Source organism: Haliotis rubra, unplaced genomic scaffold, assembly GCF_003918875.1.
Source record: "Haliotis rubra isolate DU_JTF1 unplaced genomic scaffold, ASM391887v1 Scf449, whole genome shotgun sequence".
Lineage (NCBI taxonomy): Eukaryota > Metazoa > Mollusca > Gastropoda > Lepetellida > Haliotidae > Haliotis > Haliotis rubra.
The window spans coordinates 768,559-794,715 of NW_025767134.1; the positions used below are offsets into that span (position 1 = coordinate 768,559).

General features: G+C 39.5%; 3 protein-coding genes and 1 long non-coding RNA gene across 9 annotated transcripts in view; all 4 read right to left on the bottom strand.

Annotated features, from left to right (window-relative positions):
* Positions 1–26,157, bottom strand: part of LOC124289762 — a 123,958-nt gene that overhangs the window by 24,116 nt on the left and 73,685 nt on the right. The window lies entirely within an intron of this gene.
* On the bottom strand, positions 2,883–5,350 carry LOC124289777. 2 transcript variants are annotated; one of them, XR_006901760.1, is made up of 4 exons: positions 5,280–5,350; positions 4,407–4,459; positions 3,743–3,857; positions 2,883–3,087 (listed from the first exon to the last, which is right to left on the bottom strand). It is a non-coding gene; the product is annotated as an uncharacterized LOC124289777 (long non-coding RNA). The 2 variants fall into 2 exon arrangements; XR_006901759.1 differs by lacking the exon at positions 5,280–5,350 and having other exon boundaries at positions 4,407–5,267.
* Positions 7,231–10,412, bottom strand: LOC124289772 (multiple epidermal growth factor-like domains protein 6). Of its 2 annotated transcripts, none has more exons than XM_046726435.1 (5): positions 10,333–10,412; positions 9,465–9,903; positions 9,133–9,232; positions 8,392–8,506; positions 7,231–8,200 (listed from the first exon to the last, which is right to left on the bottom strand). In XM_046726435.1, exons 1-5 carry the CDS (start codon positions 10,367–10,369, stop codon positions 8,178–8,180), a joined length of 714 nt encoding a protein of 237 aa, XP_046582391.1. In that variant the 5' UTR covers positions 10,370–10,412; the 3' UTR covers positions 7,231–8,177. The 2 variants fall into 2 exon arrangements, with proteins under 2 accessions (XP_046582391.1, XP_046582390.1); XM_046726434.1 differs by having other exon boundaries at positions 9,133–9,235.
* LOC124289766 (multiple epidermal growth factor-like domains protein 10) lies at positions 12,350–19,671 on the bottom strand. Of its 4 annotated transcripts, XM_046726421.1 has the most exons (6): positions 19,594–19,671; positions 15,508–15,603; positions 15,087–15,169; positions 13,855–14,820; positions 13,376–13,487; positions 12,350–13,028 (listed from the first exon to the last, which is right to left on the bottom strand). In XM_046726421.1, exons 3-6 carry the CDS (start codon positions 15,163–15,165, stop codon positions 12,449–12,451), a joined length of 1,737 nt encoding a protein of 578 aa, XP_046582377.1. In that variant the 5' UTR covers positions 15,166–15,169; positions 15,508–15,603; positions 19,594–19,671; the 3' UTR covers positions 12,350–12,448. The 4 variants fall into 4 exon arrangements, with proteins under 4 accessions (XP_046582377.1, XP_046582376.1, XP_046582378.1 ...); XM_046726420.1 differs by lacking the exon at positions 19,594–19,671 and having other exon boundaries at positions 15,508–15,777; XM_046726422.1 differs by lacking the exon at positions 19,594–19,671 and having other exon boundaries at positions 13,855–13,940; positions 15,508–15,765.

Genomic DNA, 26,157 nt, shown 5'->3' on the forward strand with positions numbered 1-26,157 from the left:
TCGTCAGAGAACCTTTCCCAGAGGCAGATGACCGTGGAATCAACGCGTTATCTTCGTGTATTACTGGATAGTCCACACCACCAGTTGCCTCTTCTGGTTTACCCATCACACGTTCGTAACCTTCATACACACAATCAGAACGTACGTCTTGATGGCGGAGGTTGGGAGAACCCCCATTGTTGTGCTGGGTTGGGCGTCGGCTGGCTACGTCTTGCGGTGTTTCGTACGGGTGTTTTACGGTAGGCCGTTTTACAGACTGATCGGAATCCAAGTCATTGTCATATATTTCCCAGTACTTCTTGGTCCAGTAGTCACCGTCGCTCTGTCTTGTCCCATTGGAACTGTGTCGCTGATTCTCATAGCGCAGAGATGATGAGAAGATCGCTCTGCAACACAATGCCGTTGTTTTATCAGTACAGAAAACTACGGTCATACGCAGCTCGACTAAAATGTACAACAAGTTGGCAGCAAGCTCGTTATAAGACTATTCGGTAGTTCACTGTATATCTTTCAGGCCAACAATAAATAAAACACTGCTAATGCAAATTAAAACCAAAGACGTCACCGAAAATTATTTACTACATATGTCGTTATCGATACTTTATCATTCTGACCATGATGTGAGACCTTAATTCCCATCCACAAAAAACGTAATACGCATCAAAAGATCAATATTTCATATTGCTAGTAATACTGGCAGATGGATTAAATAATTCGAGATTTACCTTTCTCGATTTAGTTTCATGTGCCTTATCCCTGCAAATGCTCCACACATTAGCGCCATGGCAGCCAGCAGACCACATATAATCTTGAGTGTGAGATGAGCATCTTCTGGAAAATACAGAATGTGAATGTGCACTTCACGAGGTGGCTAGTTCATTAATCTGGGGAAACAAATACACCTGTAATCTCCTATCTCATTACATTATGGAATTAATTCTTCTTAGACGGAGGGGCGGTGGGGTAGTCTAGTGGTTAAAGCGTTGGCTCGTCACGCCGAAGACCCGGGTTCGAATCCCCACATGGGTACAATGTGTGAAGCCCATTTCTGGTGTCCCCCGCCGTGATATTGCTGGAATATTGCTAAAAGCGGCGTAATACCAAACTGAGTCAGTCTTCTTAGACGGTACAATCATATACTACGGCCATTCATCGTTATATCGAGCTTTGGTGTGTCGATCTAAAAGCTTGGTCTATTTCTTCCTTAATCACCATTTCCGGGTGTGTCGAATGTCGGATAACTCGAAGTATTCACCTAGGTCCCTTTAACTTTGACGCAACGGTTTTTGACAGTTTGGCATTTTCAAGCAGACACGAATGGTATTCATTTTGATAACAAATAATAATAGTAAGAATAAACAGTTAAAGACGACAGCGGTATAAAACTGCAAAACGACATACCTAGCATCTGAGCTGCCATACTTACCTGTGTTTTTGTCCATACATGGCGTGGTGTGGCAGTCTGTACCAGTGCACTTTGTGCAGAGTTCGTGGCAGTAGGTTCTCTTGTAGTGAGACGCACAGTTGAGACAAATCCCCGTTTCTTTGTTGCATCCATCACATCCTACAGGGCATGGTGCTGAACAGTCCTCTCCATAATGGTCATCGTGTGGACAAGGTCCGATACACACATCACCATAACGCTGACACAGTGAACAGTTTGATGGACAGGTTCCATTGCAGTAGTCTCCCCTGTAACCTGCTATACAGTTGACACACTTCCCTGTGCGGCTGTCACAGCCTCCAGTGCAGTAGTCTGGGCATGGAAACTGGCAGGAGAGGCCATAGTACTGGGAGTCTGAACACTGGCCTATACATGCAACTCCGTAACGTTCACAGTGGGTACATGTAGGGGGACAGAGGGCATTGCAGTACTTGCCCCTCACACCTGACCGGCATCTGCTGCACTCCTCCATGTCTTCAACACATCCCCCTGGGGACAGAGCACAGTGTAATAATGAAGGTCTATGGATCAGTGTGCACTCCATTTACATGGTTGTTTGTGAGGCTGGAAGGCTACTGGTCACAATTACCATAATATTCTGCCGGGTTCCAATTCATACTGCTTAGAAACCATTTAAAATCAATTATATGTAATAATATACGATAGAAACAATATTTACTCCACGAACACTTTATGTATGACGACAGTTTAATGCAATATACGATTTGAAATAAATAAGAATACTATTATATCATTTCACAAATTGGTTCATTCAGTGACTAATTAATAACGTTAATTTGAAATTGGAAGATCATAATAATTCGAGGAGTAAACATATACTACAATCAACGGCAGAGTAATTTCAAAGATTGCATAAATGTGACCGGAAGCGAAACGGTTTTGTTGTATCTGATCCTGAAAATTACAAATAAACTGTCGAAATCACTGATGCCCAGACACCTGTTATTAAAATTCACTTTCCTTTCTCACAATGGTGGTTTGTCGTCTTGTAATATCAGTGATTTCGACTTGTTATCGTTTCTTTTGAGCGTTAGTTTAGTTTGCCATCTTATTTACCTGATGTACATAGTCCGGACTGGCATGTGGCATTGCAGAACGTCCCTCTTTTACCTCGCTCACAGCTGTAGCAATACCCGGTGTCTTTCTCACATCCACCCACACAGCTGATGGGGCAGTGTTCCTTACAGTACTTTCCCCTGTGTCCTTCCTCGCAACTGTCACACTCCCCAGTTTCCTTATCACATCCCTCTCTACAGTTGGAGGGACATGACTTCCGACAGTTGAGTCCATAGTAGTGGGGATTGGAACACGGTCCTACACAACCATCACCGTAACGTTCACACTCTGTACAACCTGATGGGCAGGCTATTACACAGTTATCTCCCTTCTTGCCAGCCACACAACCCTCTGTACACGCAACGCGAGAGTTATTCACCCGACAACGAGAGTTTTTACATGTATCTGGACACCTGTTTTCACACTGTTCGCCATAAAACCTGGAATCTCGACACTGCAGACACTCTCCAGATGACGTCAGGTTGAGGCAGCGGGTAGACACGCACCGTCAACGCAGGTGGAGTTGTTTCCGTCGCAGATGGTGCAGGCATCCCTTGAAGAAGTAGCTGCATTCAAGAATAATACAGGAAAATCAAGAATGCAATACAGGTGTAGCTGTTTATATTTATAATATTCGTTCTTAAGTTTGTATATCAGATACACGCCACCTTAAAGAAAAGACACATTTCGGAGACTAAAAGTATTGAAACATTTCTTTCAAGGCTCGTTTGTTTGTTTGTTTGATTGTTTGTGTACCACCACAATCAGCAATATCCCAGCTACATGGCAGTGGTCTGTAAATACTCGAGTCTGGACCACACAATCCAGTAATTATCTACAGCCATTAGAACTAGATGCCGGGCATCATACTGGATGGAAACGGATCCAAAGATTTGCCAAAGGGATACAGGTTACTGCAAGAGGGTCTTTATCTTGATGTTAAATATCTCCCAACCGCATATTGATATATGTGATTGTTTAAATATTTTAGACTTGAGATGGTCAGTTTGGAATCTTTAAATGCTGAAGTATTTTACAACCAACCTCAGAGGTATATGTAGTTAACTGTTCACATTTGATGTTGTTTGATAATATTAATAAAGGATCAAAGCCCGCTCCTTAGCTCACTCACTCTCACCTACCAGTAAGAACATACGCAACAAAATGCAACAAAGACTGTGCAAGGTTTACCCTTTAACAATGCGAAAATCAGTCACAAACCTGTTTTCAAAAGAATAAACAAGCCGAACGTCACCAAAATCGAAATCCCGTGACGGGATTGTTCAAAGGGGAATACTGGAACGCGCCGAACCCTCATGTCTCTGGCTGCACTGCGCTGAAACACAGGAGGACCGGATATATGTATAAACTAACTCAAATAATATCCTGTGAGAGTCTTGTACATTCACTGTAGGTTTATACATTGCTGATAACTCTCGTAACAAGTGGTTACGAAAGTACTGATACAGTTGAACCCATTTAATGAGGACAAAATTGTCGCCGTGCAGACATCCGGGTTAGTGATTCTCCGGATAAAACACATCATGGAGTAATGTCCCTTTGTACACGTGAAAGTATTAAACGTCACATGCAGGGTTTCAGGATTGCATGGTCAATAAGTCAATGTACATAATAAATAACCACAATTTATAAACATATATATTCTCTGTACATGTAAAACTTCAAGTTTCGCAATATTTCTTCGTTTTCTCAATCCCTCTTGCCTGTGGCAAATCTTTTGGTCGGCATTACTGTTAATTTTATGAGATTTGCATGGAGTGGAAATATGTCCAATTCAGTGGATACTCTCAGGAAAATGCTTCTGTTTTTTTCAAACTGAATCAATAGTTTTACTCTAAACTTTACGATATATATAACGACTGACCTCCAGTAAGCTCACCGCCCATCAGGTTCACCAGGCTCCACGTTGGACAGAAACTGAAAGGTCAAAGTGTATGAACCAACCGTCTCAACACCAGCTCCCCACAGGCTCAACTTACACTGTCTTTCTTCCAGTAATTATTCTTAAATTAGAGATGCATGTCTTGAATTGAGGTGAATTTGTTATTGTGTTTCATTGTCCGTATGTGTGGGTTTGTGTTTTTATTCTGTATTCATCGAGTACCGAATAGCATACGCATCACTATATAATAGATTCCATAGTCCATAGTCTATATTGAAAATAGGAAGTCACAGTATTGTCAACTGCCAACTTACATGGTCTGTGGGTGATTACTAATTTGGCAATTTACAACATCATCAGGTAGTTCCGGTCCCATATGAATAACATAACGAAAGGGTGATATCATATTTGTAACATATTTACCGTTTAGATACTGGCAGTGAAATTATTGACAAGGTACATATGAATTAATATTACTGACATCCAAACATTGAGTTACGTCATGAGAATAAACCCTTATGCTAAAAAGCTATTTACCATCTATACTTCATTTGAGTTGGACGAATAGTAAACGGAGATGGTAATGTTAATGTAATATGAAAAATGATGAAACTGAGGCAACTTCATCATATATGCGTCACCGTGGCACATATGTTTACCATTCAACTCTATTCCTCACACATGGAGAACCCAGTGGCAGAAGCTCTGGCACGACACGAAGACGAGAGTTGGATGTCATACATGAGTTCAACGTGAAGTCCATTTTCTCCATAACGTTTTCATCCACTTACTTACTGACACATACATCGGCCTAGGGTACTGTGACAACATTTATTGAAAGGGTGAAACACTCACCTACCTTTGAGGACACAAGCAATCTTGTTAAGGATTGTTTCTGCACAAATGAACGTGTGACTCCACTGTCCTTGACACAGCATATGACATAGTTTATGTGGGTTTACGGAAGAACATCATACGTTGTAATCTTGGGTTTGCAGTTTTGCAGAATAACATTAACCAAACGAATCGTATCATTAAATTAATGGAAGTGATCTGCCATTGTCTTACATTAACACTAACATCAACCGTGGCATATAGCTTCTTGGCACAACTTTGTTTTGCTTAAACAAGATACATTAATAAATTGCCATCACAGCTGATCTTAGAATTCCTTTAATTACGAACCATACAAACAGAAGAGTTCACATAAGTAACACCTATACGAAATCACACTGTGCTTATTTAAATTCAAATGACAAGTTCGTGTGTGTTGGAACTGTGTAAGTATGTATGGTAGAGGACACGTCACGTGACAAGGTCATGATAAACATTTCCTTATAGTCATGATAAATGTTCAAAAAATGTCTGAAGGTGTTTCGCTGCACATTTATTATTGTTTGCACCGAGAACTAAATGATTTGATGACAACTATTCTCACCCATGTGAGGTTTAAACTTTTGATGATAATTTTGATACATTTGATAACAAACGACACGTTGGGCCGTGATACATAATTACAACATAATAACAACATAATTACTGGTCAATAGGATTTTAAGCATGTAGTTCTTCTGGGAGAGCTGATGGGCTGTGCTCATTACATGTCATGGGGGTGCCACTACTCAGATGATTAATCCCTAATTAATCCCTGTAGTTAATTCGGGATGTAGCTCAAATGGGATGTAGTTCTTATGGGAGTAAACCGATAACTTACAACTTTCACAGGAGTACACACATTCCATGGTCTAGATTATCAGTTGTCCTACGACTAGGCGCCTGACTCTGAGGATGAAGGTTAATGTACTAGAATCTGTACTTTACTTAGAAAGTGTAATCCCAGATATAACATGTGTTAAACGACACTGTGGTAAGAGCGTCTATAATTTGCTATTCAGCATCAGGGATCGATTCTGTTGATCAAATTAGATATCAAAGCAGACAATGTTGATAATTCGAACACAGTTCCTGGACAGGGTTTCACTGCAATAATTTCCTCAGCTCAAAACATAAAGTAAATATGATTACTAGGAAATATATAAGTGACCCTGACCTCACGAAACTGTTTACAAAGCAACTCTTTATATAATAAATGTGTATGTGTATAAGTGACATTTATCAAAGAAGCTGTGGGTTAGGTTTCAGGTTCTTGTGCCTGTTGTGTGTCCACGAGAAAATCCTAAAAGAAATACCTATGATAGTATTCATGCATTTGGCAATAAGTCAGTTAGCTTGTATAGTTAGGTAATGTTCTCAGTGAATATAAACGTAGACTCAAAACAACCCATACCGATTGGCATGGAGTGCCGCAAAATAAATTATAATCAACATGCGCAATGTTCTTGTAGTTCGCAAACAACAAGTAAACAATTTTACATTAGACGTTCATACTTATGCATGCATGTATATGTGTGTGTGTGTGCGTGCATGCGTTCGCGTGTGTATATATATATTGTAGACATGAATTACTATTAACCGTTATACAAACTACCCACAATAGGGGCGGTGAGGTAGTCTAGTGGTTTAAGCGTTCGCTCGTCATGCTGAAGACCCGGTATCGATTCCCAACATGGGTACAATGTGTGAAGCCCATTTCTGGTGTTCCGCGCAGTGATATTGCTGGGCTATTGCTAACATCGGCGTAAAACCATGCTCACCCACTCACTCACTCACTCACAATAACGAAAGTTACGCCTGAACATTCAATTTCTGTACTGTCGGGAATTTACTTATATGCGCTTATGACACCTTACGCTCTAGGACGCTAGTGACACTCAGGCTATGTATGTTCATAACAAAAGTGTTTCAGTGACAGAAGTCCAACATTTATTCAGAGACATAGATAATATATGCATGATAACAACATATGTTTAGTTGTGTATATATACAGTGGCTTGCATTAAGTGATACTTCATATTAGAAAACAACGACACAGGGAGAGGTTTGTTTCTCATCTTATTTACAAGGCGGAAGAAAATAACGAAACAGCTTTTCTATAAAATATATCATCTGTACAATATATTAGAATATTTAGCTAGAAACAGTTGAAATATATCTCTACTTTGTTTGTAACCAGGATGAACCACCAGAATTACAAAACATGGATACAATTTTCTTTGGACTTTAGTTGTTAAATCATTGTTTATTCAATAACATAATCACCAAGCTTTATATATCATTACTTAGTCATGTTGTCAGACTGAATGGCAACTTTTCCGGGTGTGAGATATCGCACATACACTTGTGACAAGTCGCAGTTTCGCTCTATTGATACGATTGAATTGGTCTTCCTGACCAATCGTTGTGTGTTAGTGGATAAGCAGCTAAGACTGATATTACACCTATCATGGACCAGTTTCTTCCTTGATTCAAACAAGTCCGAAAGTGAGGAAGACTTCCACAAAAAAGGATGGTGAACTTCTCTACCATCAGATGCATTGTCAGGTTCATCGTCTTCTGTCAGGTTCGCCTTTGGATTCATGTCCAGTCCACCATGCTTGAAACAGGAGTCACGAGTTTCCTTTACCCAGTTGGATCTTGTTTCAGACTGCATGACCAGTGGGACAGAGGGAGGAGGTTGTTGAGCAGTGGACATTTCCTTCCTTATGACGTCATTTTCATTAACATTGGTCACTGTGTGTCCATTGAGAGACAAAATGCTTACATACGAATTGATATCTGTGTCTTTATCGTGTATTTCCCAGTAGTTCTGTGCCCAATAATCACGGCCATCGCGGTTGGTACCATTCCTCTCGTTCACTGTGGATTTGGTGGTCTTTCTGTAAAATACACACACTTGTACACTTAGAATCGTGATATAACAATAGGCATTATCCGTCTTTAGATCTTCTATTTTACGTAATTGTCAATTATCATTAGACGTTGGTATGAATATAGATTGATAATATATACATAGGTAAAATATTTGAAATAAATGTTTTAACCGTCTCTATTTGACATAAATCGTTACCTTTTTCGGCATTGGGCCTTTCGTCTTGCAAGATTGACCACAACACATGTTGATCCAATAAGTACAACCACGCCCAGAATTCCTGCAATAACCTGTAGCGTGTGGTATGTGTATCCTGGATAAAGATCAAAACACATGATGGACAAATATGTTAGTTTATATAAGAGTAATGGTAAATCTTGTATAAAAAGTAAATGTTAGGGTAGCTCTTTTTTAGTTAAAGAACCCGTGAAGATTCGGGTTAGATTGGCCTTCAGTTACCCATGCTTGTTGTAAGAGGCGACTAACGGGATCGGATGGTTAGGCTCACTGACTTGGTTAACACGTGTCTTCGTATCCTAATTGCGTACATCGATGTTCATGATGTTGATCACTGGATTCTCTGGTCCAGACTCGATTATTTACAGACCGCCGCCATATAGCTGGAATATTGCTGAGTGCGGCGTTAAACCACAATCAATCAATCAATCTTGAGTCAAAGGGAGAGGCAGATGCATTTCATACGTTCACAACGCAAAATTGGAAATATGAAACCAAGTCGGTTATTGTTTCCTTGTTTTATAACCAGCTGATCTGAAATTGGATCAGCTGTGACTATAAATGGAATGTTCAAATAATTATGATAAGCATATGATAATCATAAAGCTGGTGATGTGTTCAATACATATTACTATACTTTACAGTCTGAATGATCTAGTAATACATTTTACCGTTATATATATAATAAAATAAACTACTTACGTGTCCCACAGGTGTGTTGTGACAGTTGTCGCCTATACAGTGGAAGCAGTGTCCGTCACAGTAGAGGAACTGAGGCCCGCATCTGAGACACATCTCTTCACTACTGACAGATGAATAAAACACATTCATTAAATTTATAGACGATCTATAGATGTACACGTTTATAAGTTAAAAGTCGCCTTAGGTGGCGTATTCTTTATAAATTTATTTTATATATGATCCCTTGTAGAATGAATGCTGCGCCCTTGATCAACTGTTTAATATGTTCGTCAATGCTATTCAAAAGAAGTATAATTTAAATGAGTAAAAGATACATATAATCTATACAGTACCTTCCTATGTGATCAGAGTCACATCTGTCACACTCCCCTGTTTCTTTGTCACACCCATCTGTACATATGGAAGGACATTTCGTCCTACACATGGGACCGTGAAACCGAGGATTCTGACATGGACCCACGCAGTCAACACCAAAACGTTCACACTGTGTACAGGCAGCATCACAGTTCACTCCACAGTTATCTCCCTTCTTGCCGGCCACACATCCCTCTGCACACGCAACACGGGTGTTGTTTATCTGACAGCGAGAGTTGAGACAGGTGTCTGGACAGTCATGTTCACAGTGTTTACCATAGAAGCTGGAGTCCAGACACTGGAGACACTGTCCCGATGACGTCACGCTGACACAACGAGGTAGACACACACCGTCAACACAGGTCACGTTGTTACCGTCACAGTTGGTGCAAGGTGTATTCGAAGAAATAGCTAGTGCTGCAGTGAGACCCAAATCTATATTCAGACTCAAGCCCAAACAATGTTAAACAGTCCATGCATTTATACGCATTTAAACGATTCCTTCAGTTCAGCAGAAGACAAGAGCTCTAAAGGTTTGTAAATTCGATATGTATTCATATTGGGTTTTCTGTCACATTTCAGTAAACAGATTCCCTGCAAAATATGCAATAAATAATAAAAATCTCACTACACATAAACCACTTTAAAACTTCAATGATGTCTCCAGAATTTCAGGATATTTTCCTGCATTGTATCCCACAGCAAACAACACACACAATCGCGGTGTTTTACTACCATGTGTCCATACATTGTAGAAACATATACCCTGTTTGGAGTTTTCGATAATACCAAAGCAATTAACCAGACGAGCATACCCGATTTACTATGTTGCAACAAAATACATACCTGTTTCGAAAAGCAGCAACTTCGCTAGAACCAGCATGACTGACGTGAACCTTGTCTCACAACTATTTTGTGACACGGGCGGGCCTTCAGTATCATGAAACTAATGACAGGGAAGTTTCAATGTTAATACAATTAATTACGAGTTTGGCAGTCCAGATTTACTACCGAACAGTATGTGTTGATATTTTGTGTACCTATGAATGTTCAGCATACATTGACCTTCCTGAATTTTGTGTTCACATTAACAATCATATTCTTATATTCATGATACATATACCTGCATGTCTGTAGGTTTTTGTGGGGCAAACAATAATTAGTATTCAACCTATGTGATAATACTATTTGAAGCTTTTTTCAATAAATTTACTCAAAACCCAGCACCGAAAACAAGCACATACAAAAAACAAAATCAAGTAGCAATTCATGTATTGTGAATTCAGCATCATGTTGTAGGAACAATATTCCCCACACCTGACCTCATTACGTAAATCAAGGACATACATGCATGTATGCATGTCAGTTCTATTCAGACGCTTCTCAGTTTACACTACCATCATGAGCATACATTGTACAACAAAACAAATACTAGCTTCCGGTTATTCGGTTAAATGCTATGTCCTGTTTTGTGTGTTATTACACTTTTGGAAATGTATCGCGACTGTTTGATGAGGAATATATATCGACATTTGTGTGCATATGATGCTTTTATCTATTTCCGAAATTCTTTATGTAAACAATATAAATACATTTATTACAAAATCGCATGTCGCATGATTTAACTACAAGGAAACTGTAACTGAAAAAGAAACACAGAAATGATTATGTCCTGAAGCTATTGTTTTAAATTATTCAACAAAAGCCAAAGGACAATGATCGTTTTTCAATGTCGATGTATTTTGTTTTAAACCAAAACTTATCCATTGTACCCCTGTGTCAGCTGTATGTGAAATCTGTACAGGAATGAAACTACATCTCTGCTACTGGTGTGTTACGGTGAATATTGGTACATAAAATTAGATAATGAATTATTGTAATAATTGATGCTCTTTTTTGTGTAGATATCATGTTCAAAGCGTACATTTTCGCCACGGTTAATTGATTTCTGTGCCCCCGATTTTCCTCCCGTGTTTCTTGACGTCTGTACAAGCCAAGCTGCCTGTGAACATTACTAGTAACGTTATAATCTCATCCTACCTATACGTATTATACCTATTTAATGCCAACTGACACCACTTTAATGCCAACTGATACCACTTCAATGAAAATCAGGGTTAGAATTCAGCAACCCATACTTAGCGACTAACAGGATGGGGTGGTCTCTCTCGCTGACACGGTTGGCACATGTAATTGTATACATGTACCAACAATTATTGTGTAGGTCGATGCTCAGGTTGTTGATCACTGGATTGTCTGGTCCCAGCTCGATTATTTACAGACCGCTGCCATACAGTTGGAATACTGCTGAGTGCGGCGTTAAACAACAAACAAACCAAACATCAGAATGGTTAAGTGTGGGACTGGGGGAAACCCTAGAAACCCCCTAGAATCCAGCGGCTCAGTACGGTTCATTACAAATGTCATAGTTCTTGCTCCTCAACTTCAGTGTTCTGAGAGAAAAGGTTTCTTGATTATTTTGTAAGCTCACCATGAACTAGAATCTCTATTTTACTTGAAAAGTGCAATATTAGGTATAACACGTGCTATATTTTAGACACTGATGCCAAGATTCTATCCAAACACACTGTATTGTACATTGGCTGAGCACATAACATTATGCTAATGGTTAATATTACATAGCACATGATGCTGTTGTTCACTGGATTGTCTCGTCTAGACTCGATTATTTACAGACCGCCGCCATATAGCTGGAATAGTGCTGAGTGCGGTGTAAAACTAAACACACTCACTCACTCACCCACAGCACATGAAGTGCTGGCTCAGGTCAGAGATCTCTCCATCCATGGAATACATGATAATAGAAGGGTTGAAAATTACATCAAAATGAACAAAACGAGGATGTGATTACATTTTTATTTTCTACTCTATATGTGTACATTCCAATCGTTTTTCTGTACATTGTAAAAGATAAAGGGCAATGATTTACATGCCAGATGATTTAAGTTTGGGACTTTGGCGTGAGGTATTTGACGCTGACTTTTGACAAGTCGCAGTTTTTCTCAATGAAGAGAACTGAATCAGTCTTTTCAATCAACCTTTTTGTGTCGAGTGACATCTGACAATAATCAATATCAGTTTCACTTTTAGCTGAGGCAAGAATTGAATCGTCCCCATTATTCAGTACTGAAGACTCAGTAAAAGGGAACAAGCCATCATCATTATCATCGTGGTACTTCACAGTTGGACGTGCTTCACAAAACGAAGCAGACATATCTAATCCCGCCCCAGTGTCAGACCCATGACATGTTTCAGTATTGGGAGTCCCTGGATCAGGGTTTACGTTTTGGTCCTCTATTGTATTGGATTCATGCTGTTCCTGTTCCGATTCTGCTGTTCTCCCAGCAGCCGTGTCTGCTGTAGCAACTGAACATGAACTACGCGCAGAAGGACGAGATGCTTGTTCTGCACGTTGATCGGAGTTGACATCCTGTTCATTTATTTCCCAGTATCTGTGAGTCCAGTAATCGCCACAGTTGCATCGACGTGTTGTGTCAGTTCGGCAGGAGGCAGGAACCTGACTGGCAAAGACAAACACAGAATGTATTTACTACTAGTTTCCTACTCTTGTATCACAAATGGCTGATAAACACATTGAAAGAATTTATATAAAGCTTCGATGACACATGCCTAATGATAAACCTATACCAATCGCGACTGAATACTTGACAATATACCATAATGTATATTCAATTCTAGCTTATCATCTGCATTGAAATCTGAGAAAGGCTAGATAATCCAAAGAAGGACACGGAAATCACCATGTTAAGGTATAGAGTATGTGGTACAATTGAATTGTGTTAATTGACACGCCGTTGCAAAGAGGTATATACGTTTACCAATCTGACTACATATCTGCTATACTTACCTACTGCGGCATCGATAACGCTTCATCAGCACTGATACAGCTGCAGCCAAACCTAGCAGCACCACCACAACCAGCACGCCGCTGACGATTTTCGTGGTCAGCCTCGGGTCACCTATAACGACATGCATACATGATAACACAAAAGTAAACGTTTAGCAAAGATTTACTAATAAATTGAAAACATAGAACAAAACTTTGATGCGTTCATAAAACTTTTCATATTATTTAGAAAGTTGCTATCGCATTAATTTGATTGAGCAGACAAAACATTGAACGTGCCCTTACATAATTACCAATTAACTCATGACTAGAAAGCATAACAATGTTCCAGCCGCTTTTATACAGGAATTCAGATGTCTTATCTCATTTACAAGTAATTTTATTGCCGGTTATACGTTCATCATATGACCGAAACTAAATTATGTACTCAGAAAACATTTCTGAGGAAAACAAAACTAGTATAAACAAGGTATGTTTGCCTTGATTACACGCTCCATCCTCACAACGAAGCTTGCAGTATCTTCCTCTGTAACCAGGTTTACAGTTGATGCAGTCGCCTGTCAGTCTGTAACAGCCACCAATGCAGTTGACTGGACAGTCACGGTGGCAGGCTTCCCCATAGGACCTGCGATCTGTACATGGCTCCACGCAATCATCAGCTAAACGCTTACACTCTGTGCAGTTTACTGGACAGGAAATATTACAAAATGTGCCTCTATATCCGGGCACACAACTATCACACACCCCTGTTAATTTACCACAAACCTCTCTGCAGTTAGATGGACACGAGTGATTACAATATTGACCGTAATTCCAGATATTTAGACATCGTCCTATACACTTATTCCCATGGCGTTCGCATGCTGTACATAAGGCAGGGCAGTTAATGTTACAGTACTTCCCACGGTACCCTGTCTGGCATGTGTCACAGTGCTCCCCACTGTACCAGGGTTTGCAGCTGTGACACACGCCTGTGTTCTGGTCACACCCATCTCTACACCCAGAGGGGCATACTTCGGTGCAGCTGTTTCCCATGTAACCCTCAGAACAGGTGTTGCATCGCCCTGTGCTTTTATTGCAACCATTCTTGCAGTCCTCGGGACATGTTGTTTCACATTTGGGACCAAAATACCCAGGGTTCAAACATGGACCTATGCATTCATCCCCAAAGCAGTGTGTACAAGATGGCGGGCAGTCTACACCACAGTTGTCTCCCCTCTTCCCAGTCACACACCCCTCTGTACAAACGACACGTGAATTGTTCATCTGACAGCGAGAGTTGCGACATGTGTCTGGACAGACATGTTCACACTGAACACCATGAAATCGGATGTCACGACACATAAGACACTCTCCAGATGACGTCACGTTGACACAGCGAGGCACACAGACACCGTCGGCACAGGTCACGTTGTTGCTGTTACAGGCGGAGCACGGTGAAGGACCTTGGACAACAGTGATAAATACTGACGCTTTGCATTATGAATGAATAGGTTCTGCTGGTATTGTTGAAACATGTTTGAGCTCAGTATAATAACAATGACTACAAATTGCCAAAGATAGTACCATAATCTGATTAAGTAATCTCGTATTTTACCATTTTAAAATTATATGTATATGTTCCTTTCTGTTCAGTAGTAATCATTGTTTACTTGTAGTATTCATGATATTTTTCTTCGTTCATCATAACATATTTGAGTTGAGAACAAACCTGTTACAATGGGTACCATGCATATAGCCGCCATCACACAGAACACCGGGGGTCGCAATACCAGAAAGAAAGGCACCATATTCCTACATGGAAATACAGTAATACACATCATGAAGTAACAGAACCATCTATGGTCGTGATATATCAAGCAATAATGACACAATGATCATTTGTTCCAATACTGGTTTGCGTGGATTACGTTTACTATACCAAAGCTCGTTGGTTTCCAAACAAACCTATAGTATTATAGTATTTGTTACCTCTATTCAAAAACAACTGTCCTGATCACATACGAGGATGCGAATATCAACAGCAATCAGACGTGTTGCTTTTACAATTGTATTTGTAACTTGAATGCAATACATTGAATATACAAGCCCTCATGATGATGATTATTATTATGAGCATAACTTAAAATTACCTTTATGAATCCGATGTGTCCGACAGTTTTCAACTAGTTACCTCCACAAGTGGGCAGTCGTCTTCTTAACAAACTAGTTGCATGTTACATGTCCTCCTTCAAACCAACAAAACAAACATTATGAGGAAACGGTAACTGCAGCCAATATCACTGATTGTTATGAAAGGCGTGTCTTCGTTTAAATAGACACGTACTTAATCTTGAGGAATCCCTGGAGCCCCGAGATGTATGTTGACTACCTGCATAGCAAGCACACATATGACTCATCGGAGCTGCGTTATATTCCCCGTCATCCACGAGTATTTGACCTTCATTGCAAGGAAATTTGAACTATAATTTACATCGTGACTAATGATGTTATATACTGAACCAAAACAGAAACTTCATACTTGGAGAACTTAATTATATTGAAATGAGTAGTACAAGGTAGTACAAGGTAAATATGACGAATATTATAATGCCAGATCCAATCTGACGCATCTGACCATTTCAACTATGGAGAACCACGCGGGGTGCATGCAGCGCAGCACGTTTGCGGAGTCACGTGAACACAAATTCATGTACCTAAAATTATTATGGGGAACATTAAACGGTACTGAACAAGTGACAGTACAGATGGCTAGTCCCTGTGAAATCAAAATGTCACCCATCGTGCTACTGTTGTCTATGGATGAGGCACCAAGGGCAACTTCATGCCTAATCCTGTTCAGTGTACGCTCATTACATCCATACACCACACTGATCCACAAACTTTGTTCTATATGTGTATGTTCGAGACATAAAGTAACACATGTGAAGTCTATTTGATATAGTATATCTCATGTTCTACGAATGTAAATGTCATCCTGGCAATAATTAATTGTAATTGTAATTGTAATTGTAATTAATCTTTCAAGCTAGATCAGGAAATTGGATGACTAAGTTGTCTACAGGATCACAATTCACTGTCCAGAGTTGCTTCCCTTGCCCACTCCGGAAACCTTTGATCATGAGTTCGAATCTTGTTCGTCACTTTAGATCTTAAACCCACACTGGGTTTACAAGCCATGATATGGCTGGGAAAATGTTAAACCCTACTCACGTACTCATTCACTCAAGTAGATAAAAATACATTTATATTATAAAAACAACAAATGTTGGAATATTAATACTGCGCTGCTTTGTTTACATGCTACTTTCGAACCTCTAGATTTGAAGTTAATCGCCCAAACTCTTCACCATGACGTCATATGATAGACTAAGTTTGGTAAAGACTGAAATTCATGTATATGTATGTTTCACGGGTTTTCATTTTCCTCGTAGATGTGAAGGTACGTGTAAGTTGTCATGTGTGCATGTTAAAAAAACTACATGTGAAAACAACTGTGACATTGCTTCGTAACAGCTCAAAAGGAACCTTATTGCGCCTATAAATATGAGAATGAAATTAGGTTTGTCTCGAACATATACGCGCGACAAAGGGCTATTTTTGGAAGTGTTTCGAAATATATATTGCATACCCACAATTTAAGATCAAGGAATGGAGAAATTAATCTATGTTGTTATTTGAAGATCCCATATTCAGTACACCTCACATATGAAAATACATACCAGCATATCACAAAGAAAGCTTTATTGTGGAATATGGATATACACAGAACAAGCACTTTTTTTAACAACTAAAATGGTTTCATGGACATTTTTTCACCAATTACAATGTATTTGAAGCAGCGTTGACTTTGTCAGGTGTAAGATATTTCACATTGACACTTGCTAAATCAAGATGTTGTTCTATAGCTATTATAGAATCCGTCTTTCTAATGAGATTCTCAATACGCTGTTGAACTGGATTGTCGATGACTCCATCCCCTTCCTGATAAGTCTGTAGATCGGAGTTACTGACTGTCAAACCTATTATGTCCCTCTCTGCTGCATGATCTACCTCACTGTCCACTACGTCCACCTGTGGCGTTCTTGCAACAAGCGGTTCATAAGTCGAATCATGTCCACATTGATGGACCAAAGCCACGTGATCTGCCGATGACATTGCACCATCAAACCTTGGAACTGATGTTCTGACTTTAACATTGTCCAAGGGGATATCCTTGTTTTGGACAGGGCATCTATTGGGTATCTGAGGCACAGGTAAGTTGTTACAGTCAGATTCAGATCCCAAATCCTTGTCGTGGATGTCCCAGTACTTGTGTGCCCAGTACACACTGCCATCACTCTGTCCAAGATCCTGAGGACTGGGAGATGGTTCCCTTCTGTGAAGAAAAGGACTGTTTAGTTCATGTTAAATTGAATATACACATGTATATATATTGAACATATAGCTGTATCTATATAAAATGTTGTTATTTCAAGCATACTACATAGCATTTTCAATTCTCAAATTTCAGATTTACATTTTATTTGTGTCTGCATATGAGAAAACAAGAATCTGTGACTAGGGAAGTTCTCTGCACTATTGTTTCCTATATGATTCTGCTGGTACATGAACATTCTCACCTATTCTGACATTTGCTCTTGCGTATGGTTAGAATGACCACAGCTAAGGTTGTTCCAAGCGTCACAAGCACTGCCAGTACTCCAGCTGTCACTTTCAGGGTCAATATAGTGTTACCTGCAGTGAAAAACATGCGTCGTAAATGATGGTTGGAGCGAAGAGCCTAGAGGTTGAAGTTTTCATTCGTCATGCAGAAAGTCCAGTTTCGAATTCCCCAAACCGACACAACGCCTTTGCAAATTACGCTGTGCTCTTCCTCTAATATTGCTAAAAGCGTCCGATGTAGTTTTTACTTTTTAAAGGAAAGGTTCAATATTGTTCTCATTGTATGCCTAACCTTTGAAACAGGAAAACCGTGTAAATAGTATATTGTACATCATATCACACTCATCTATATTAACACACTCATTTATATTAACAAAGATACTATATAGTGGACAGTGGCAGTAATATTTCAAATAGGTTCAGGCCGTTGTATTTTTACATGCATTAATTTATCTTGCTACATATTAAGCTAATACTTTTACAGATACCTTCATATTATATGTCTTATGAACATGTCTGATATTTGGTAGAAGCTCGTGTGCACGACTCACCTGAGTCACAGGCACCTCTTTGACAGAGACCGTCCGTACACCTCGTGTATCCATCGGCACAGAGAATACATCTCCCCGTGGTCTTGTCGCATCCAGCACAACTTGCAGGACATGGTATTGAGCAGAAAGGACCGTAGTACTGGCTGTCTGGACATGATCCTATACATTGCCCACTATGCTGTTCACACTGAGTACAGTTGGAGGGGCATGTTTCATTACAGTACGTCCCCGTGTAACCTGCCACGCAGCTGCCACAGTCACCCTTGTCTTTATCGCATTCATCTTGGCAGTATGGAGAACAGGCAACATTACAGTACATTCCCCTGTTGCCTTCCACACATCTGTCACAGTACTCCCCACTGTAACCCTCAACGCAACTTCTGCATTTGCCCGTGTCTTTCTTACAACCATCCAAACAGTTATCAGGACATGGGGTTTCACATTGTGAACCGTAATACTGGTCGTTTTGACATGATCCAATACAAGCATCTCCTGTTTGTTCACATCTTGTGCAAGATGAAGGACACAGAGATGCACAATTTTCTCCTTTCTTACCATCCACACATCCATCTGAACACACGGTACGGGTGTTGTTCATCTGACAGCGAGAGTTGAGACAGGTGTCTGGACAGTCATGTTCACACTGTTTACCATAGAACCTAGAGTCCAGACACTGGAGACACTCTCCAGATGACGTTAAACGGACGCAGCGTAGTAGACACACGCCATTGTCACAGGTAACGTTGTTACCGTTACACCCGTTACACGGCGTTGTTGATGATGCAACTGCAGTTACATTGAAAACATATTTACAAAAGAGAATGATCTTAGCACTAAAGGAAACACATCGTAAAACATAATGGCACGGTATTATTGAATTAATCTGTATGGAATGTACTTACTGCTAGAAATAAAAACTTCATGATAAACTATTTCACAAAATTATCGAGTGATTGAGCGATCATGTTCTGGTGGTATGCGAAACTCTATTTGTTTACCAACCTGCTGGGGTACATGACAGCAGGATTACAAGTGTTGACATCAGGACTACCCGGAATGTCGTGCTTTTCTGCATCTTTCCCTTCAATAAAATGAATAATGAGGTCTGTATTAATTGAAACGTCAAGATTCCAATAATGCCAAACACTTACAAATTAAATAGACATGTCACTTCACGTGATAGACAGAAGAGAGAGATCAGATTATGACTGTTAATGCCCTTCAAGATATGTAAAATACATGTACACTAAATCTTTCATTTTCTTGCAAAATTGAATTTATTGTCTTCAATAAGATTGTGTCTGATGTCATACTGATCATATTTTGATACCCTTTTGTAAGAATAAAAGTTCTTATTTATATATTTTTATACAACCTTGATGTATGTTATTCAAAAAGTTTGTGCATATAAACCTAAGTATTTGTTTAAAAAGACAATTCTAAATTATTTCTTACTCCCTCATCAGGTGAAATGAATATTTACGTAAGGGTATTTTGACACCTTTGCATAGTCCTATTAATATCACAAATCAGACAGGTTACTTCACATGATGGTTGTGAACTCAAAAACAGTAACAATTGAGGTCATTCATTCAGGTAATTTGTACTTAAATGTTTTTCATACAAACACGGTGTCTCCCTTGTCTGTCCGAGATGGAGGCTAGATATATCATAACCACATGGATAATAGGCTACATCGAAACGAGTTTCATTTGAAACTAAAATACTTCCTGCTTTCAGTGCAAAGTCCAGAGCTGTATTGCTCAGGTGCCGTATATGAGAGGTGTTAGTGAGTGAGTTGTCGATAATGAGTGAGGACACGAGTATGTTTTAATACCACTCCCAACAATATCAAGTAGGCTCATCAGAAACGGATTTCCTATTATGTCTGTATGGGGAATCGAACCCGCACCTTCGGAAGGTGACGAACCAGGTTTGTACCCACTAAGCTACCCAAACGCCCTTTGTGGGCGATAGAATTAAGAATGAATTTATATGATAAAGTGGATATCACGGTTGTGTGTTTTGGTGTGTTTGATATCACTCTTGTGGAATAAACACTGTGTGTTAAGTGACCAGAGGTGTTAGATATATACACCGTATTCTGAAATAACTGCAGCAATCGGACTTCTATATATACGTGTATGTCGAGTGACGCGGGGCGTGGTGGGCGAGCTGGCTAAAGCGCCAGGTTAGTGCTCCAACCAGCTTGAGGTGAAGGGATCGAGCCCACCTGTGAGTGGGTGTAAAAACCTTGGAGCCAACTTTGTGTGCAGACTCTCTCAGTGTTGTCACAACCCCTAGTGTACAGTACACAACCCTGTACACTTACAAGAACCCACGAATCCGTTGGTATATGACCAGATGATGGCGACATGAATACGTGCAAACACCTAGTTGCGGGTACAGCAACGTGTAGTAAACTTGGACAAAGTAGCTTGACTATATGACTATGTATGTATGTATGTATGTATGTATGTATGTATGTATGTATGTATGTATGTATGAATGTATGTATGTATGTATGTATGTATGTATGTATGTATGTATGTATGTATGTATGTATGTATGTATGTATGTATGTATGTATGTATGTATGTATGTATGTATGTATGTATGTATGTATGTACAAATATGTGAAATTGAATTATGAATTATTGTAGAGACTGACTGACTGAGTTTGGTTTTACGCCGCTTTTAGCAATATTCCAGCAACATCACGGCGGGGGACACCTGAAAAGGGCTTCACACATTGTACCCATGTGGGGATTCGAACCCGTGTCTTCGGCGTGACGAGCCAACGCTTTAACCATTAGGCAATCCCACTGCCCCCAATTATTGTAAGGAACAACAAACAGTGAATACATAGTGTATGCAAATGTCAACAGACCGGGATATGTTGTCAGTAAAACAATGGCACCTATTGATAGTATTGATGAATGTTTTCGTGGAAAAAGCTGTGTTCTGTATTGTTTCACGGTTTAATATTTGGTATATATTAGCGCTTTCCGAATTGTACATGATAAATGTTGCTTCTATAAAATCAAATATGAATGTTTTACAGATAATTAGAAGGTGAGCTTCACGTCAACAGTAATTTTACATAAGGATATAATCTAATTGTTTTATCGGTTGCCTTCTTCTAAAACGTTAACGCCAGTCTTGATCAGCTGGCAAAATACTCAAAATACTCATGGCGAAATTCCAGTCGGCGTGAAAGATGAAATATTGTTTAATTAATGATTGGTATTCTATGAGATTATGACACCAGGTGTGAAAAATATGTGCTTTGTTTCATTATATTAAGTAATTGTGGATCTACGAGTATCTACTTATTCCAGAATGTTTGGGCTAACACGAATCGTTCCATCATCAATGTAGCATGTATCACGTTTACAGAATGGTCATTTTCCAAGATATTTGCAGTTACTTCTAATCCCAAATTTCACCACCTGATGAAGATCAAAATCCCGTTTCACAAAGTGCCTTTGGCGATACCCCGATCATATGTGAATGTTGAAGTACGTTCGTCTTTGTGCTTTGGCCGCTTTATAAAACGTGTTCCAGGCATTCCTGGAAGTGTTCAACCTAATGCCAAAAGCCCTTAGAACGCATTATACCTAATCACAGTACCATCAAGAGAGCTGCATTTGAAGCATGAAGTGAAAAGACCATTGAAGGCATTAACTTACCATGAAGTGTCCTTGACGATTGGCATTCATTGAGCAAGTCACTTATGACACTAATGATGAATCAACCTGTATGTATAAATTGCAACCTACGGCTGGACATTGTCCGTGTATCCAAGCCAGCCGGTGTAGGTCGGGGTGTAAAGCTTGCTTCCTTTCAACAAGGAAGTTAATTATTTACACCTCATTTGAAACCAATAGGATCTCTGCAATAATCTGTATAATGAAGCTGATATATTTTTCTTTCTTTCATAATGAAAAACAATAACAATGTTCGTTTTAGCAATGTATAATGTGTGATACATGTAGTGAAAGTATGGTTGGGGTTTTATTTAACTGTGATATATAGAGAATCTCACCCAAGTGTCTTCTGATATCAATTATATCAACACGAGTTGATAAAGTTACAAATATCCGCAGCTTGCCGAGTATATTTTTACTCTTATCAACGAGTGTTGATATATTTGATATCAGAAGACACAAGGGTGAGATTCTATTTATCATCCAAAATCACTCTTCGCTAATTTTCAATGAAAAATGTACATCTCTGAACATGGTACTGCCATTAGACTTGCAGTGCAGCGATGTCATAGCATTGTGACGTCATCAAGTACACGACGTCAAAGCATTGTCAGGGCATTGTACAAAATCTACTGTCAAAACGATATATCCTAGGAGATATCGTTTAATCTCACACAAGCGATATTTCCTGTGGTGATTAGTATCACCAGGTGTATCAACAGATGATCGCATGAGGGTGTAAATATGACATCACACTTCAACAGCAAAGTTAACCACATTGAATAATGAATAAATGGCTTTTGATTTGTTAAATAAAAATATGTGTGACTATGAAGAGTACAGCTGAACATTGACATTAATGCAGTTTAATGCTGCTTTTGGCAATATTTCAGCAATAGTTTGGTTCACAAGACATGGGCTTAGTAGTAGTAGTAGTAGTAGTAGTAGTAGTAGTAGTAGTAGTGGTAGTGGCAGTGGCAGTGGCAGTGGTAGTAGTAGTAGTAGTAGTAGAAGTGGTAGTGGTAGTAGTAGTAGTAGTAGTAGTAGTGGTAGTGGTAGTAGTAGTAGTAGTGGTAGTGGTAGTGGTAGTAGTAGTAGTAGTAGTAGTAGTGGCAGTGGTAGTGGTAGTGGTAGTAGTGGTAGTGGTAGTGGTAGTGGTGGTAGTAGTAGTAGTGGTAGTGGTAGTAGTGGTAGTAGTAGTAGTGGTAGTAGTAGTAGTGGTAGTGGTAGTAAGAGTAGTGGTAGTAGTGGTAGTAGTAGTAGTGGTAGTGGTAGTAGTAGTAGTAGAAGTAGTGGTAGTAGTGGTAGTAGTAGTAGTGGTAGTAGTAGTGGTAGTAGTAGTAGTGGTAGTAGTAGTAGTAGTAGTAGTAGTAGTGGTAGTGGTAGTGGTAGTGGTAGTAGTAGTAGTGGTAGTGGTAGTGGTAGTAGTAGTAGTAGTGGTAGTGGTAGTGGTAGTGGTAGTAGTAGTAGTGGTAGTGGTAGTAGTAGTAGTACTAGCAGTAGCAGTAGTAGTAGTTCTTGTTGGGTGTTGGTGGTGTGGTGGTGGTAGCAGTGGTTGTTGTAGTGGAAACTGGGCTCTGAATTTGTAACTGACATGTCAACCCTTTCAAATTCATGCAAATATTTCCTGTTATAGCATTTATATCAAGTTTCGTATGGGTATACCTCTCTCGCTGAAACACAAGGGGCGTTGATCAATAATAGCTATGTGACACTACATGGTACTTCCAGCAGCTGTATACGAAGGGAGACAACCCCGCTGCACTGGGAAACTGTAAAACTCTTTGGTACACCAGATATATATTACACAAAACTCATATGAGTTTTAGACTTCACTGTTCACAGACATTTTGGTTACACTGCATTGTCGATAGTGCCATGTATACAGTACAACTCTTTCTACAGGCCCGCTTAACTTCTCATAGTTCACAAGCAGAAAATGTTCATACATTCAATACACTTCCAGACAACTATCCAAGTAATCCAACCTTAGAAGACTTTGGGCTATAAACCCGTCGCTGGGCGATTTACATATTTTGCAGTAATTTCAAGCGTAAATCATAAGCTATTCAAAATAAGAAACTTAGTCGACATTGGACTTGTGAAAGTTAGCTCACCACATTCCTCTCAGGGCAGATCACACTGATGACTGTTTGACTGACGTGGACGTTTGCATGGTTTTCTTCTGAATACATATAAAGCATTTTTTATCAACATCTGAACAGTTACAGAGGTGTATTAATCGAGCCGATTGAACAATGCCATAGGATAATGAGCAGGTTTCAACCGACAAATTTCATCAGAAAACTATGGAAACTACTTATCAAACTTTTATTTGTTGCTCAAAATGCGTTTAAATATGAAACGTTGTATCAATGATAGGTATCAAAGTATACAAGGAACAATAAACACAACTAGGGTCTGTGTCATTTATTTAGCTTGAAGCAAAGTGTTAAATGCTGGCATACACAATTATTACAGATAGCAAGAAAAATATTAACAGAGTACAGATATGTGCTCTGATGCATGTAGTATTCATGTATGTACAATGAGTCTTGAGTAATGAGTATGCCAATAAAACATTTCCCCATTCATAAGAAATGTCTGTCAAAATCAGAGCAGACTGAACGATCCCGACTATATCATGAGCTTTATGAACCAATTTATCAAATAGTGAATGCCAGGTGATTCCTTCACGGTGAGCGTTACTTGCCCCCCAACACAGAGATAGGTAACGTGGCGTCATAAACGCATGCAGAGGCAAGTCAAAAAAGCTTTTGTAAATTTGATTAAGCTAATTAGCTATGGCTGTATTGCTCATGGTTTTAGTCACTGGTTTGTCCACTATTCGTTTGTTTGAAGACCATCGCGGTCAGTATATATTGCTGACTGTGACTAAAATCGATATTCCCTTACTGACTTTCATCATGCTATTCCTTACATGTGTCAGCTTTTGGGCAAAGATAAGTGGCAGTCACGTTTGACAAGTCACAGTTTTGCTCAATGAATATGATCGAATCCGTTTTCTTTATCAATTCTTGAACCTCTATCGATATAGTCAGGTCACAGTCATCATGGAGTGACTTTGACCTTAAACTATCATCTTTGACATGTTGTGCTATTGCACTCAACAGCGATAACGACGAGTTTGTGTCAGCTGGTGGTTCTGAAAGGGGTCTCTCGATTACACTTGAGGGTCCACGAACGTTCGCTTGTCCTTCCACTGATAATGGTTTCATGGTTTCATGGTGCTTTATCCGTAGCTTCACGACTTCGGTGTGAGAGGAACCTGTGTTTGAACACGGCGATGAGTAGTTAATATCTCTGTCGTGTATTTCCCAGTACTTGTGTGTCCAGTAGTCGCTGTCGTGAGTATTCTCCGACCTGACTGCATGTTCCGGCTGTGTCCCATCTTCCGGTGGAGATGACCTTGAGGAACCATGTCTGAAAACAGCCATGTCAGTGTTTAGGCTCAAATGCGCATTTGGCCCAATGGGAATTTGATTATTTAATAAAATGTATAAAAATACGTTTTTGAAATTGTTTTGAAATGTTGACAGATATATTCATGTGATGAGAACAAGCATTTAATGACACTTATCTGAACTTATCTGACATCGCCAAGTCATAAAACAGTGTTTTGGAACCTGTGACATGATACGGTAGATTTTGTATATAATATTTTTCTCACCTTCCCAAACATTTGGGAACTTGTCGAACGACCAATATGACAATCCCAAGGAGGATAACCATCGCCAGTATTCCAGTCGTAATTTTAAATGGGAAATTTGGACCTCCTGCAGAAAAGACACTTTATATAAAATACATTATAGATATGAACTTCAGTTAATAGGTT

Coding starts and splice junctions, on each gene's coding strand:
- LOC124289766 (XM_046726421.1), bottom strand. CDS start 15,165: ATGGTGCCTTTCTTTCTGGTATTGCGACCCCCGGTGTTCTGTGTGATG. Junction 14,821..15,086: donor CATGGTACCCATTGTAACAG/GTTTGTTCTCAA, acceptor CTGTTGTCCAAG/GTCCTTCACCGTGCTCCGCC. Junction 13,029..13,375: donor CGTTATCGATGCCGCAGTAG/GTAAGTATAGCA, acceptor TGTCTTTGCCAG/TCAGGTTCCTGCCTCCTGCC.
- LOC124289772 (XM_046726434.1), bottom strand. CDS start 10,369: ATGCTGGTTCTAGCGAAGTTGCTGCTTTTCGAAACAG. Junction 9,904..10,332: donor GTTGCTGCTTTTCGAAACAG/GTATGTATTTTG, acceptor GTCTCACTGCAG/CACTAGCTATTTCTTCGAAT. Junction 9,236..9,464: donor GACTCTGATCACATAGGAAG/GTACTGTATAGA, acceptor TTCATCTGTCAG/TAGTGAAGAGATGTGTCTCA.